The 14,240-nt window shown below is 46.7% G+C and overlaps 1 protein-coding gene across 1 annotated transcript; it reads left to right on the top strand.

The window, feature by feature from the left end:
* Positions 1-13,606: 13,606 nt before the first annotated feature.
* Positions 13,607-13,966, top strand: E1B28_009381 (uncharacterized protein; the record flags this gene model as incomplete). The annotated part of the gene is made up of 1 exon (XM_043154273.1): positions 13,607-13,966. One exon carries the CDS (start codon positions 13,607-13,609, stop codon positions 13,964-13,966), a length of 360 nt encoding a protein of 119 aa, XP_043009564.1.
* Positions 13,967-14,240: the final 274 nt, after the last annotated feature.

Below are 14,240 nucleotides of genomic sequence, written 5' to 3' on the forward strand. Positions count from 1 at the left end.
GTTAGTAGCCCGCCAAGGGAGTGGGAGTGAGCATTTCATGATCATTTCTCTCAATTCTTTACTTGTGTATTCGAACTTGAATCCGATACAAAAGAGGAACGTTCTTCAAGAACAGGAAAATCGACGTCGTTCCCTCCGTCCTCTCTTCGTGGCATCTTAGTATGAAGTTCGACGGTGTTCCAGCCTGAGTGAGTGTACACATTACACTGCTCGCTTGTTCTTGGGGTCTGATTTCTCTCAAGCAGGGTTTGAGCTTCCGTGTTCCCCGGTTTTACTGTGAAGGGGGGATCGTCATGGTGCACGGCCCTATGGGTATGTCCTTGATCAACTCGTTTCTACCCCCCTACCCCTCATTTCCAACTATGTCATTAGAAAAAGCGATGCACTCTGACAAGGATGGTACTTGAAATGAACATCATCGATGATGGTTACGGTACCCCCCTCGGACTTTTCTGAACCTTGAAGCTTGAGCTTGAGAGCCGCCCATTTGCGGGTGGCGCAAAAGGTACCACCCGGTTTGAACAGGAACTCTCCGTGAATGCCTTTGCGGATTGCGGGGGGGGGGATTAGAGTCGATTAACGTTTAACGTCTACTACTTGACACTTGTTTTTTTGCTCCGCCGAGGGATGGATTGTCGGACTGCGCCACTGATTAAAGGAGACAGGCATAAGGAGGGAGAGATTTGGATTTTGGGTACGTCAAATCTGCGTCATTTGAAAGTTCATTTACAGTTTCACTCTTTTACGGGATTTGTGCTATGATGTGTTGGATGGTGTAGGGTTTCTCTCGTTCCTCAAGCTTCTGATTATAGTCGTTGAAACTGTCCGATTATCTGTTTCTAGTAGTACCGAACTCTGGATGAGCACCCATTACATACGACTGCATGCAGCGCCTAAGGACCCCGATTTACACCAGGATACGGGGGGATGACACTCATCTCCGAGGACTGTACTCTGACACGAAAATCCCAAAGGTACAGGTGGTGAAAATCAAGAAACACAGCCCACCTGTGCTAATTATTTTTTTGTTCCTTTTTTCATAGGATCTCGATCTCGATGGCCCTCGGTTGTTACATTCCATAACCCTTCAAGGATGCCTTTCACCTGGGTCTCTGGAAGGGAGGGGAGCCTTAACGCGTAATGGAACACTCGCTCTCTCGGCCACGGCCTACGGAAGTGTTATGCGTGTATTTTGACAGAGGGACTTTCTCCCCCCTCCTTACTTCGTTCCCATCTTCACGATCGCGGTACCGGTACCTTACCTGCGTTTCCCATTTTCTCTGGGTAATTTCCAGCACTGCGGATGTATAAACTTATTTTCTGGTCGAACTCCGAAACTCGGGTAAAGTACTAAAAAATCACATGATGCCAAGCGAAAATGCGGAACGGATCCGGAAGTCTAATGGAATGTTCTTTCTCCCGCTACATGCGCCGTTTATCCGATCGGATTTCCCCAAGTCAAAACCGTTAGTTCCATCCTCTGAATCTTATCCTTTATCTGCGCTGTGATCTATTGATGGCTTGCTTAGTACTTTAGTTCCGTTGAAGCTGTCTGTTTGTACTGTGAGTTACTAGAATTCTTGGTGCAGTTTGCAGCTTTCGTGGATCTCGGACGTTCTGTCTGTCCTTCCATAACGAAGAATGCGAACTTGGAGATTCGAGAATCGCCTATAGTAAAGCCGAACGTCGCGGACGCCCGGGGACAGGCTGTCGTTGCCTTGCGGCAGCTGAACGTTGAACGTTGAACGTTTGAACCGCCGTTCTCGAGCTTCTTCTTTATGGTCAGGTACGTCATGCTTGGAAAACGCTTTGGAAAAATTGACATACTTTTATAGCACGGAGGGGGATAATTTGTTAAACTGTCATTTCTAGGTTTTATTCAATCTCCCCTCCAAAAATTCAGGTACAACCACTTCTTTTTTGTCATTCAAGCTGTCGTGTAATAACTTGACACCGCCGTGATGTTATGATTTATTCTTCTTATTATCGTCCACTGCGGGGAAGAGGTTTATGTTCATGATAACAAGAGAATCATCATTCGCTGTTTCGACTTGGCTTTGAACTTTGACATCTCGCAGGCTTAAGAATAGACCTAGGGCTGGATCATATATAAGCGAGCAGCAGTTTGACGTCTATTTGAGTACAGTAGGCTCAAGGATCATGTCACGTCTGCCAATACGCTTAAGTTATACAGTGGGAAGTTATGGAATGTTCATGTTCGTTCGAGGTCAATCGGTGAGTCTCTCACATATACATATTGAAGTTGTAGAGCTCAAGTAGGAATTCCTCCCCGACTCGGAATACAGTGTACGACAACTTGCTGTCAACCTAGCTAGTGTCCCGGGCCTATACGAGCGCCGACTCAGGTGTGCCTAGTAAGCAATCCTTAATTAAAATATCAATATAGCGCGAACAATTTCCTACTGAGCCCTGACTCCTGAGATCTTGAGAGGTCAAAATCGATAGACGTCTGTCCCTAGGGCAGGTAGGTGACAAAATTCTGGGTTGCCACCGTTAATTTGAACCACAAAGGGACAAAGATTCAGGACGGTTCTAGAGCTAAGGTGATTCCTAATATATGTTTCCTTCTCTATTCAAGCCATGTATCGCGCCTCTTGGCAAAAACGTATGTACCTTCCTGTTAGTAAATGTAAATACCGCTCCCTGACGGATCTAGGGCCGAAATTTTCTAGATGGGGGTTTTATTCACGCTAAGTACTGCCAACTGGAAAAGCGCACTGGCGCTTTCTGACCAAGCCGCCGACCTTCGCCAAGCACATTTTTATGAATTAAAAAATTCCATCCGACCCTCCGACTCAGTGATTGACAGTATGCGCCACATCTTTCGCTTCCGCTTTTTTGAGAAAAAAAAAAAAGCCTTGGATTGGCATTCGAGTGGATCTTGTCCCCCCGACCCTGTTTTTCAAGAGTTGACCCTCACTGAGATTGAGATTGGAATTCTGGAATCTGGATGCTATACTCTCCTCATTCTAGGGCCCCTTAGTACGATACGAGATTCTCAGTGGTAGTACTTGGCAGGTTCGCGCCAAGTATCAGTGGACGGGTCACGGTTGGCTTCCGAGTGCAGGGACTAAAAATAAAATATCACTGATTCTGACTAGCTTTTCGGAAGATAGGTATCAGTGGGCGGGCTTCCGAGTGCAGGGACTAAAATGTCACTGATTCTGACTAGCTTTTCGGAAGATAGGAAGCGATTACCGGATTTATCACATCTACTTGGTAGATAAACACGTACGGGATCAACCAAGAAGAACGTTTCGGGGCGTTTTTTATAGGAATACAATACGTATTACGAAGGGGTTCTCGGCCCGGGAGACAGTGAGCGAGGGCCGGTCCTCTGATTTACCCAGTGATAGACTTCCTTTCATGGAAATTAAAACGCCGATGGGACGGATAGAACTAAGAGGAAGGAAGTGGAAGTGGAAGTGAGGGAAAAACGTAACAAAAAGGCGTGTTTGGTGTACTTTTCGGCCGTGAGTTGATGCATCCATAACAGGCGCCACCTGGTATGTGGTACTCGAGGCTAAAGTCCCTCCATCAACTTAGAATTCAGGATCGACCGTTCAATCGTTCACTCTCAAACCGGCACCCAGTCACCGGTCCCGTGCGTTTCGCCGTTTCAACTTTTTTGGCAATCTCAAAGTTCCACTGAGGAACGAGGAACGAGGTATTCTAGTGATTTCTGAGTTCACGGTTAAGATTTTTTTTTTAACAATCTTTCCCACGCCTCAGGATAAAGTGGAATGGGCCCAAAGATCGACAGTTGTGTTGACAAAGGAGAGTAGGTATTTCTGAGTTCTATTAATTTTCAAAGGTTTCCGATTTTTGAGTAGTGTTCAGTCTCACTGGTCGGTCGTCAACGGTAATACACGTTTGGGCTTGCCGCTTTTGGAATCATAGAGCCGTGCACGAGCAGGAATAGGCCCCCTACAGGCTACTACAGCAAGGGAGAGCTAACCCTTGACCATGAGGACCCTTTCAGAATGATGATGGAGTTGATCTTTTAGAATAAAGTACCCACTAAATATAAATTGACGTAATTAATACCTCTTACGTTGGTCCTTGTGGGTCCATGATCGCCGTCGTTCGGATAATGGAGTCAAGTTGCTACATGGCACATTCGCTTATATGGAAAAATACATGGTTTCCATTCAACTTGTTGCTGCGCTACAGTAGTAAGCATCGCATCTCCCGCAGTGTCGATATCTATAAGTCACAAAGGCGATTTTTGTGTACTCCGGTCCGGAATGAGAGCTATTGAGATTACAACGGCGTACATTTGTCGCCGACTCCGACTGGTGAACAAGGGTAGAGACTCGGCGTTTGGGTTCCACAGTTGGCACGGTTGTTAGTGTTTGGGGGGTCAAGAGATGTTATTGGTTAAAATGATAACAACTTACAGCGTTAGCAAAAAAGCACATCTGTAGTTGAAACAATAGCTCCAAAACAGAACTTGAACTTTGAGGGGGGTGTGGCCATACCTCTCATTATCTCCCGCAGAGCCACCGCCATTGATAAAATGATGTTTTGAATTCAACTCTTTATCTCCGGAAGTGGCTGTGAACAGTGCTAGTGATCGTTTCATGTCCACCTTAGGCAGGAGTTTGACAGGTGCCGTAACCCCCTGTTAGGGGAGGTTTTAGTCGTGTGGGAAATGGACCTAAGAGGCCCCGCTTCCGAAGTGCCTACTGACTTTCTTTCGCTTCCTCCACGCTCCCTCCCTGCGCCGATACTGCTTGGAATCGTTCTTGTAGTGTTCCCCGCAGCTCAAAAAGGTTTGTTTATGCATCCTCTACAAGCAGATGCTCATTTTCCTTTTATCTAAACTAAATTTTACAGTACGTGCATCGTGCACGGTGAAATGCTGGAGTGCAACAATCCATTTGTGCAGCTTGGCGTCCTTACCGATCGATGTCCTCTGCTCCCCTGGTCACCCGCAACCTTGTTCTCGTCTTTTTCCGAATCCTCTCACCCATGCCTTTCTGCCGCACTCGGCCCTTAACCTCAAGCTATCCAACCCTTCGATGCAATCTGCGACTCACCCGTGGCAAATGGGACGTTAATAGTCGAAACCAGTGCCGACTCTCCCGTATGTTCTCATCCACACCCGAGTGCATTCCGTCAATCCGCCATTTATGATTAATGCCGTCTCCTGTATCTAGGCCCACATGCCCATGGCTCTGCAATATTAGAGCATTTGGCACTGGTCGTCGTAACAAATGTTGCTGGCTACCGGCGCTAGATAACATGTCTTGACTGGGAAAGGTCGCATTGTGAGTATGAAGTTGGTGTTTGATTTTGCGGAGCCCCTTTCGATAGGTTCTTGTTACCCATACCAATGTCTGGACTCTGGAGATGTATCTGAGCCGTAGAGAATCGGAGTACAGGTAGGAGCGATCAAGTCGTGTAATTGTAATCTACTATATGGTATTACACTGAAAGAATTTTGGTCCTCTGTGAGCTCTTGAAACAACCGCTCTGCAATGCTACCTGCCTACCTATAAAGCGCACATTCAAATACCTTGGAGCATGGGGGTTTGATCTAAGGAGAAGTAGGCATAGAGGATGCTAATCTGTCACGTAGGTACATATGTATATTCATGTAATGAAATGATCTCAGGAACTGGCAGGACTCGGAGGATACATTATACGTACGACATATTACCTTGCACAGATTGTGGTCGTCTACATAATTACAGTGGTCCTTATTCTTTATTGGTACTCCTACTTATGAGCTGATATTAACAAGAACTATCCAAAGAACTTTTCCTCTCTGAAGGTTCAACCTATTTACGAAGATAGGTCAAGCTGTTACAGTTACCATACACGAGACGCGTCTTCACTGTTCAGGGAGTACGACAATTTTCACACCAATTCATTTTCAAGCTGTAGGTGGTCAGCTCTTGATAGGTTTATCTAGACCATAGGCCAACACTAAGTCTTGAATATTTAAGCGGGAGAGCACATAGAACACCGACAATATGCAGTTTATGTTCCTGAAATCTCCTAAAATGACCGGCTATTCAGTAGCCGGTGTCCTGGCCTAGTACATATTGCGGTTTCAACCAGTACACTGAAGACGGCGGCTTGGTAGGAAAAGAGAAGAAGGGCTTTTGATAGCCAGATTAATTTCACCATTCTATAACAATGGATACAACTTGCATTTCCGTAGTTAAGTCCGTGTCTTATTTGTCTACTTCATCAAGCCAGCCCTGCCCGCCCCGAACAAAAGCAACCATGGCAGGCTGTCTGAGATGTACATGCACGCCTAAAACCCGCACATACTCGTTCTTCACCCGGCCACACGAGACTGGCCACACCGACACCGAACAGGTGCAGGTCTCCTCCCCTGCGCAAGAGCGGATTTGTTGGCTTGTAAATGTGCGGTCTGCATAAGCATTTCGGAGGGGTCGGAGGGCAGATTTTACTCACAGACAACCTTGTTTCCTTGCGTCAGATTCGTAGCTGCACCTGCTCCGTCGAAAAGTGTGCCGGCGCTGATACATACATGAATTGTCCATCAGGAAACAGGGAAATGGCCCGTACACCCGGGCCGACGCTCAGTAGACACCGTACATAACATACCATACGTCACAATCCGTAACATTGGCACGTCACTATTGGGCTCTCCATGCCCCTCCATGCCGTCAATACCCGTCCGGTTGCCGCCAGTATCGTCCGTATTGCGTCACTGGCGTCACGGTATAGTTCGTAGAAGCCGTAGCGCTGAGTACCCACTCAGTACACCCGGTATAACTCTGTATACAGTAGATTCAGTACTATAATCCCCACAACTTTTCTTCCCTGAAAGCTACCAGTAGTCAGTGCCATGGTGTTCATTAGGATTGGGTTGAACACTTTTCATTTACTCCATACTACTGTGGCCTCCAGACATCCAGAAACTTGGATGTCTAACCTGAATGGGGGGACTTCAGCATTTTTGCACTGGTGGAGGCATGTGAAAGCAGCACGTGCTCTGCTGCAGGTATGTGGGTACAGCCCTACGCGCGGGTGTAACACAATCAAAATCGTTAACACCTGGCTTATTTTTGGCCATACTTTTCCAAGCAGTAGTTACTTCTGTAGTACCGTCTTTTGGCATAGTGTTATAAATAATGTATTAATTTGTTACAAATGGAATAGTCAATGCTATAGTGTAAAATAAAATAAAATAATTCCTTACTGTGGGCAGTGCAATGGTAGGTGGCGAGTTAGAGAAAAAAGAAAATTTTATAATAAATATTTCGCAAATACATTTCCATAACTGTCAATCTACAGGGTGTATGGGATATACAGAGCGGGTACATATGTCATGTTGGCAGGTATACGCAGCGATACGCGGCGATACAGAGCAATACGGGGTAATACATTTCTCTCATGGGACTCTACAAATGCTACGTCTATGGGGGGACGTAAACTGGGCTACCCGAGCTACATGCAATACATAAGCATACGGAGGTATACGTTCCTGTCTCAGTTTTTCCTGATGTCAGGCGGGCTAATTTGGTGTGTATGCATGTACGGGCTTTGCGTATTGCTACAGTTTGGGATTCGGAAGGTTGTGTCATGTGTTGACCGTGTATTGGGTGACTGCTAATGAAGATCAGACGATGACGATTGTGGGAAAGGTAGAAACGTGCACCCCGATACCCAATGGGACCTGTACCTAACCCTTCATGCTGTACGGGCATACTCTAGAGCCAGTCACCATACTTCGTAGCCTGAATGGTATATCCTAGAAGAAAGGTGGTAGAGCTGGTCAGGTAATCCTCGCATTTTCATTTTTGGTATTTACCGGCTGGTAGCATTCATTGGACAATTTTCGAGCCTAAGCGAAGCACAACGAGAATATGTGGGAGAAATGGCGAAGAACAGAGGTTGAGGTATTAGGACTCGAGCAGAGGGTGGTGCAGGTAGTGGTAGGTGAGCAAGCAAAAAAAAGCGCACCATTGTTGCACCGAGAACCATTCCACTGTTATGCACCTGTGTGACAGAGTAACGTGAGACAGAGACAGCATCGAGTAAGCAAGCTTGAAAATATGTGGCCAGATACTAGAGTGTAGATGAGAGGATATGGGAGAGCAAAGCGTAGGGGACGGGAGGGGAGCAAGGGACGCGAACGGAGGAAGCAAAAGAAAGTCGGTAGCACTTCGGAAGCGGGGCCTCTTAGGTCCATTTCCCACACGACTAAAACCCCCCCTAACAGGGGGTTACGGCACCTGTCAAACTCCTGCCTAAGGTGTTCATGTCCCGTATGTAACTTCAAGTAAGTCGGGGGGAAGGGGGGACCTATGGCCACGCGGCGCCGCCCACCTTCTAGTTTCAAAATTATTATTAGGCCCAAAGAGCCCTGTATCAGCCGGTACCGTCCACGTCGCGATATTCCTTCGAAAATAGGCGGCGCAAAAACGGGACGCTGGGGGGCGGAAGCGGTTTTCTTCTGTAATCTTGCCCGGACCGTGGACGATACAGGGATGTTGATTGGGCCCTGAGTTCTTCGACCCTAGACTACCCATACTGGAACTAAAAAGTCAAGTGTTCAGGCTCGAGAGCGCATTCGTTCCAGGAAGAAGGGTTTTGAAAACCACCACGCGTGAACGGCGAACCCCCCTACCCTGGAGAGTCGTCGTGGTGTGTCTGTTTTCCTTAGCTCTCCGCAAAATCAAAATCCAAAAAGCGACCGGAAAATAACGAGTTTGAGCGTGAGTGGAGGGGGTATGGTTTCCAGCGAGTAAATCCGATCCTTCCGCCCAATAATATTACTTACTACATATGCATGCTATATTTTTGTTTAGCTCAGTGCCTTTTTCGCCGACCAACTCCAAGGTGTAACGGTTGCGCCGAAGTATAAGCGCCTTTTGTGTTTTGGTTTTTTGAGAGAGACGGTCCCGGAGGATTTGGTTTCCAATTTGGGAGTCCAGATGGTTGTCGTGGAATTGTGAATGTCGCGGTATCAAATAATAAATTGGGAATGGCCTACCGTGAGGGTTAATCGATAATCTCCCTGTTAGAGTTAAGAGAAGCCGCCATACCCGCCCACTAGTCACTAGTACGGCAGCACGGTAGACGGTAGTGAGGGTATATATGGGGTTCTGGATTGTCATTATAGTTTAGTATGACTTTAACACCTTACCAAGCGTGAGTAATCGGCTTTTATCAGTGTTAACGTTGAGTCAATTATGATTTGCAGTAACTCTTGTAAATCTGCTGAATCAGAGAGTCGAGACAGTGGTTACCGCCGGTCGCAGATTCTAACTTCACGCGACTACAGTAGTACTTACCGGTTACCATGAGTGCTGAGAGTTCAAACAGACCGAGATGCCTATAATCCGACGCAAAGTCGGAGCTCAAGGGAGGTGAGTCGCAGCTATCTCGGCTTGCTGAGTATCGTCTAAATGGTTTCTGAAGTCCGAGACGAAAGGACTCGGCCCTGTGTGTATAAGGAATTAGTACTAAGTAGTATATATATTTATGATTAGACTGTAGAATGAATCCAACCGGCAAAGTCACAATACCATTCAGCAAAGCTTCAGTGTAACACAAGGTTGTTCCTATCGGTCTAGTGTTACGTGTAAACCTGCCAGTTTGTGAAAAAAGAAAAAAGGATTTGTAGGGTTACTAGTACATAGTAAAAGTTAGCTCGCTTCTTTATTGTAACGTTATAATCGACGTGTGAGCCGCGGAATCTGTAGTATGTACTGTACTGACAAAATGTTAGAAATTAGCCCCTCACCCCTTTCAATCTCTCAGCAGCAGGCTCAGCTGTTAGACGTCGGAGAGTTGCTGTAAACTGCAATTCAGATTTTAGACATGATAGGACTTCGATTACAATTTGCTCCTTAAGGGGGTTGTGAATCGTGATTCGCAATCAATATCACGATATCATGATAGATGAATAGATGGATGGATTGGACGAAAGGTTTGACGCGTGACGGCTTCAAGTTGCCAGACTCGGATTGATCCACTGGGGTTCATCTTTTTCTCTAGGAGAATCAGATAGATCGGAGCTACAGGGATAGAGAAGCTTGAGTTCTTCAAGTTGAGCTTTGAACTCCTTTGCTTGTGAAAATCTACCACGGTGGAACGGTGATTATGGCCCGACGTGGACGTTGAAATTGATGCATGATGATGTGCCTTAGCACTAAGAACGTTAACGGTCAGACCTTTGTAAAATCAAAAAAACTCACACTCCTCTGCCGAGTATGACGGGAAGGTGGACGTTTTTGCTGTTTGAACTTGCGTTCAAAGTTATAGTGCCATTTGGAAGGATAAAATGACAGTCCGGGGCTCCAGCCGCGGAGCAGACCGAAGCGCGGAGATGTGAAAAGCTGAGGTGCTGTATATCGACTCGTAACAACTTAATGCCGGTTGGTGGTGTGAAACGCACTGAAGATGCTGTACCGCTACTATATCGCCCCCGTATCGACTATCGATTCACCTTTAAGGAATCCAGACCTCGAATCAATCACGGTATCAATGAAAATCTGAAATCAAACCTTTGTTTTTGTTCATAGTTCCAATAATTGAAGTTCCTGTTGACTCAGCTGCAACCGCGCACTGACTACAAGGAGAAATCAAGGGACTTCGGTAGAGGCTGTTGTTGATTCTTGAGTATTGGATTTTTCCAAACAGCAAAAACCGGGTACTTAGCGTTAACGCTGAAACAGCATCATACCATTAATGTTAGCGCCAGCGAAAGAGGTTTATCAGGGTTGCAGTTGGATTGATGTTGATGATTTCTTGGATAGGGCTCAATGCAATGATAAGTTCAAGGCCGGCGTCGCGATTTAAATTTAACTTGGTTTGGAAGAGAGTCATGAGCTCTCCGAGGAATCGAGAATCTCCGTCTTTAAGGTGTTGCTGCGCTGCGCGTCGTCCCGGCAAAGGAACCCCGTAACCCGTTACCCCGCATTTCATCATCATGATTATCTGATTCCCGCACAGATGCAAGGGGCGGTTGAACGGAAATTGGAAATAACGTGACACATCCGTCGGCAATGTTGCTAAGCGCTAGAGCTGTTATACTACCGCAGTTCCCTTGACGCCCCGTGGTCGCCGTTACCACAACCGCGCCGCAGTGAATGATTCGACGTGTGGACCTGGTGAGCAACTTGCTGTTAAGCCAAGTTCAAACTTAGTACTTGCCGCTCTCATAGTGGGGCCATAGGTATATTGGTGTTTGTGTCCCACACGTCCGGTGAACGAGGAAGAGAAACTCGGAGTCAAGACCGCAAGGCGTTCTGTAAACACGTTTTCAGTGTCAGGGTCCAGGGAACCATAATGATATATATATACGTACGTATACTTATATTCGTTTAGGGTTGATAGCGCTGTTGAAACTCGCCGAACGGTCCGTGAAAGTGATGTTTTGCGATCAACTTGTTACGGGTTTAGGTTAGAAATCACTTAGCAATGGGATATTTTCAAGAAGCCCAAGTTCAGCAGAACTGTACCTTTGGGCCATACCTTTCAAATCTTTTCTCCCACCAACGTGGTGCGTTTTCCAGGCCCTGGATCCATGTTCTCGTGATAGCCCGTCGTTATCTCCGCAAGTGGCTGTGAACAGTAATCGTTCACATTCAAACATCAACGTTTCATGTCCGTATGTAGGTCGGGGCTTAGCGCCCAGCTTCTGTATTGGGCTGAAGGGGGGTATGAGGTTTGAGCCTAAACTTGGATTTGAAGACGAAGGGGAAGTAAATAGACACCGAAGATTGTTTTGGTTATTATTAGGGCTGCAGAGAATCCCTGGAGAATCCTTGTCACGGTATCAGCCGTCCACGTCGTGGGTGATCATTGATACTCCTCGAAAAAGCGTGCCACGAGACGAGACGCTGGACACGGAGGGGGGGGAGGGGCTCTTGTAATTCTTGACCATCTGGTTCCGGGTGATACGGAAACCTGGTGCCTTTGACCTTAGACTACGATTATCCATACCACGTCTCCGTACAACCGAGGTTTCGTCGAGCGGTGTTCGGAGGCTCGAAAGGTGCACAACTCGTGACCGGAGCGGTTTTTTGAGCCAGCGCACGCGTGAGCTGGCGAGCCCCAGAGTCGTCGCGTGTATATGTGTCTGTTTCTTCTCAGCCCTCCGGAGAATCTGTATCTCAAAGGGGAGCAGAAAATAACGAGCCTTGCGGGTGAAGAATGAGACGACTCACGGTTTTCCAGCGAGATATTCCCGTTCGTTCTGCTCAGGACTGTCATTGTTTTTGCCGACCAACTCCAAGGTCTAACAGTTGCGCCGAGGAATAAGCGCCTTTCGTATCGTTTGTTCATAATTTTTTTGGAATCGACAGCGGCCCGCCCTCCATCTCAGTTCGGAGGGAGAGTTATGTCATTCAGATGGTAGTTCACGATACGTGTCGTGGCTGGAGGAGAGAGTGAATGCCGGATATCAAGCCGAAGCAAAGGGAGTGGCCTACCGTTTTGAGGTCAATCTCCCTTTCAGAGTCCCGGATTTGGTCCTGTTGCGAGCGTGTGGTGTGGCGATAGGGAAACCGCCACTGGACACAGGCTACTTTCTAATACGGCAGCGTAGTGAGGGCACATATGGGGGTTCTGGAATCTGAATTGTCATTAAAGTTGAGTATAGCTGTAACACCCTTACCACCTCAGCGTTGGTAGTCAGCATTAACGACTCGGTTATGATTTCCAGAAGCACTGTAGATCTGCTGATTCAGAGAGTGGTTGCCGAAATTTCTAAACGGGCAACTATCACTTACAGGTTATATGAGCAATCAAGTATGAGGGCGGGTATCCCTCCAATCACTTCTCGTAAGTTTGATTCAGAGGATTTGAAGATCCTTCGGTTGTGATCGTTGCTGCCAGCAATTATTAACTATAATTATCCCTCGCCGTGCCGTCTGAAGCTGTAGTCTAGCCCGACTCAACGTCGGAGCTCCAGGGAGATGAGTCGCAATCCTGGCTTGTTTAGTATCGTCTGAATGCTTCTTGGAGTCCGAGACGAGAGGAGGTGTGCGTTAGTACGGGTCAACTAGTATGGATAAGATTAGACTGCAAAATAAAACACAATCGGCGAACTTACGATACCGTTCAGCAGGGTTCTAATGCAAGGCAACGTCAATATTATTCCTATCAATCTAGTACTATGTCGGTTAATGAATCAAGGAAATGGGTTTGTGGGGTCCGGAGGAAAGAGGTTCGAGGATGCTGTGCACAATGTTCGACTGCTCACGTGTGCTTATGTCAGCAAGGTCCACCGTCGGGCTCAGATCGCGGAGATATTTTCGTGTTTTACTCCCGACAATGACTTTGGGGGTATGGCGATGACTTCTTTTCATTCCTGTTTGCAGGTGCATTCATTCTCAACGTCAAGCCGTAATCAATTGCTTTTTGACTACTAGATACTACCTGGGAGTCACCAGTTGGCAGTCACTGCTTAATTATGCGCAATCTGCCAGTAGTAAAGACTCGGGCCGCGATGGATTTGGTGGATTTGGTGAATTTGGTTCACAGTATAATGGTGAGTTACCTTTTCTTTTCATTCTGTCTTTTGGTGTTAATGATTTACGGAATAAGAGTCTATTAGAGCTTAGTTTGAGCCGGTAACCAACTGCCAGCAATGGGCCAGAAACCGCCGTCACTACCGTGCCAAATCATATATGGATCATCATCCTCGAAGCAGCGCCTTCCTCCTTTGTTGCCAGCTTTCCATATTCCCTATGAAGGGCGTGATGTCATGTTTGATTTGCCTAGAGACGGACACTTTGGATGGTTGGGGTTCAACTTGTTCCATGACGAGACGTTACGGTGTACATCGCAAGTTTCATGTTCCATTAGCATCAAGGCGAGTCAATTCTCCCGTTATTCCGTATTACCAGGCAACGTCTTGCGTGTTGTAGGTTTTACCTCAATTGACTCAATGGTATCCCTCGAGCCTAAAAATTTTGTTTCCAAGACCTCGCATCAAGCTTTCTCATAGAATCATGATACCCGTCTCGACGCGACTAACATTCCTATCTAACCAGCAAAAGCTGGAGAAACTCATTAATGTGTTACGGAAATCAGGCATAATCGCGTAATCGCATCGCGTTGCGTGGACTGGTGGCTTTATCAAGGAACGCGCAAGGGCTTTCAGGGCTTTTTAACTTGCCCCCCAAAAGTTATGCGGTATTTTTATTGTATTGCGCGAAAGAGGACTCTGAAGAGGTGACTTCGCCGCAATTTAATCATAAGTCCTTGTGGTACGTGGAGGA

This window comes from Marasmius oreades, chromosome 5 (assembly GCF_018924745.1).
Source record: "Marasmius oreades isolate 03SP1 chromosome 5, whole genome shotgun sequence".
NCBI classification, from domain to species: domain Eukaryota; kingdom Fungi; phylum Basidiomycota; class Agaricomycetes; order Agaricales; family Marasmiaceae; genus Marasmius; species Marasmius oreades.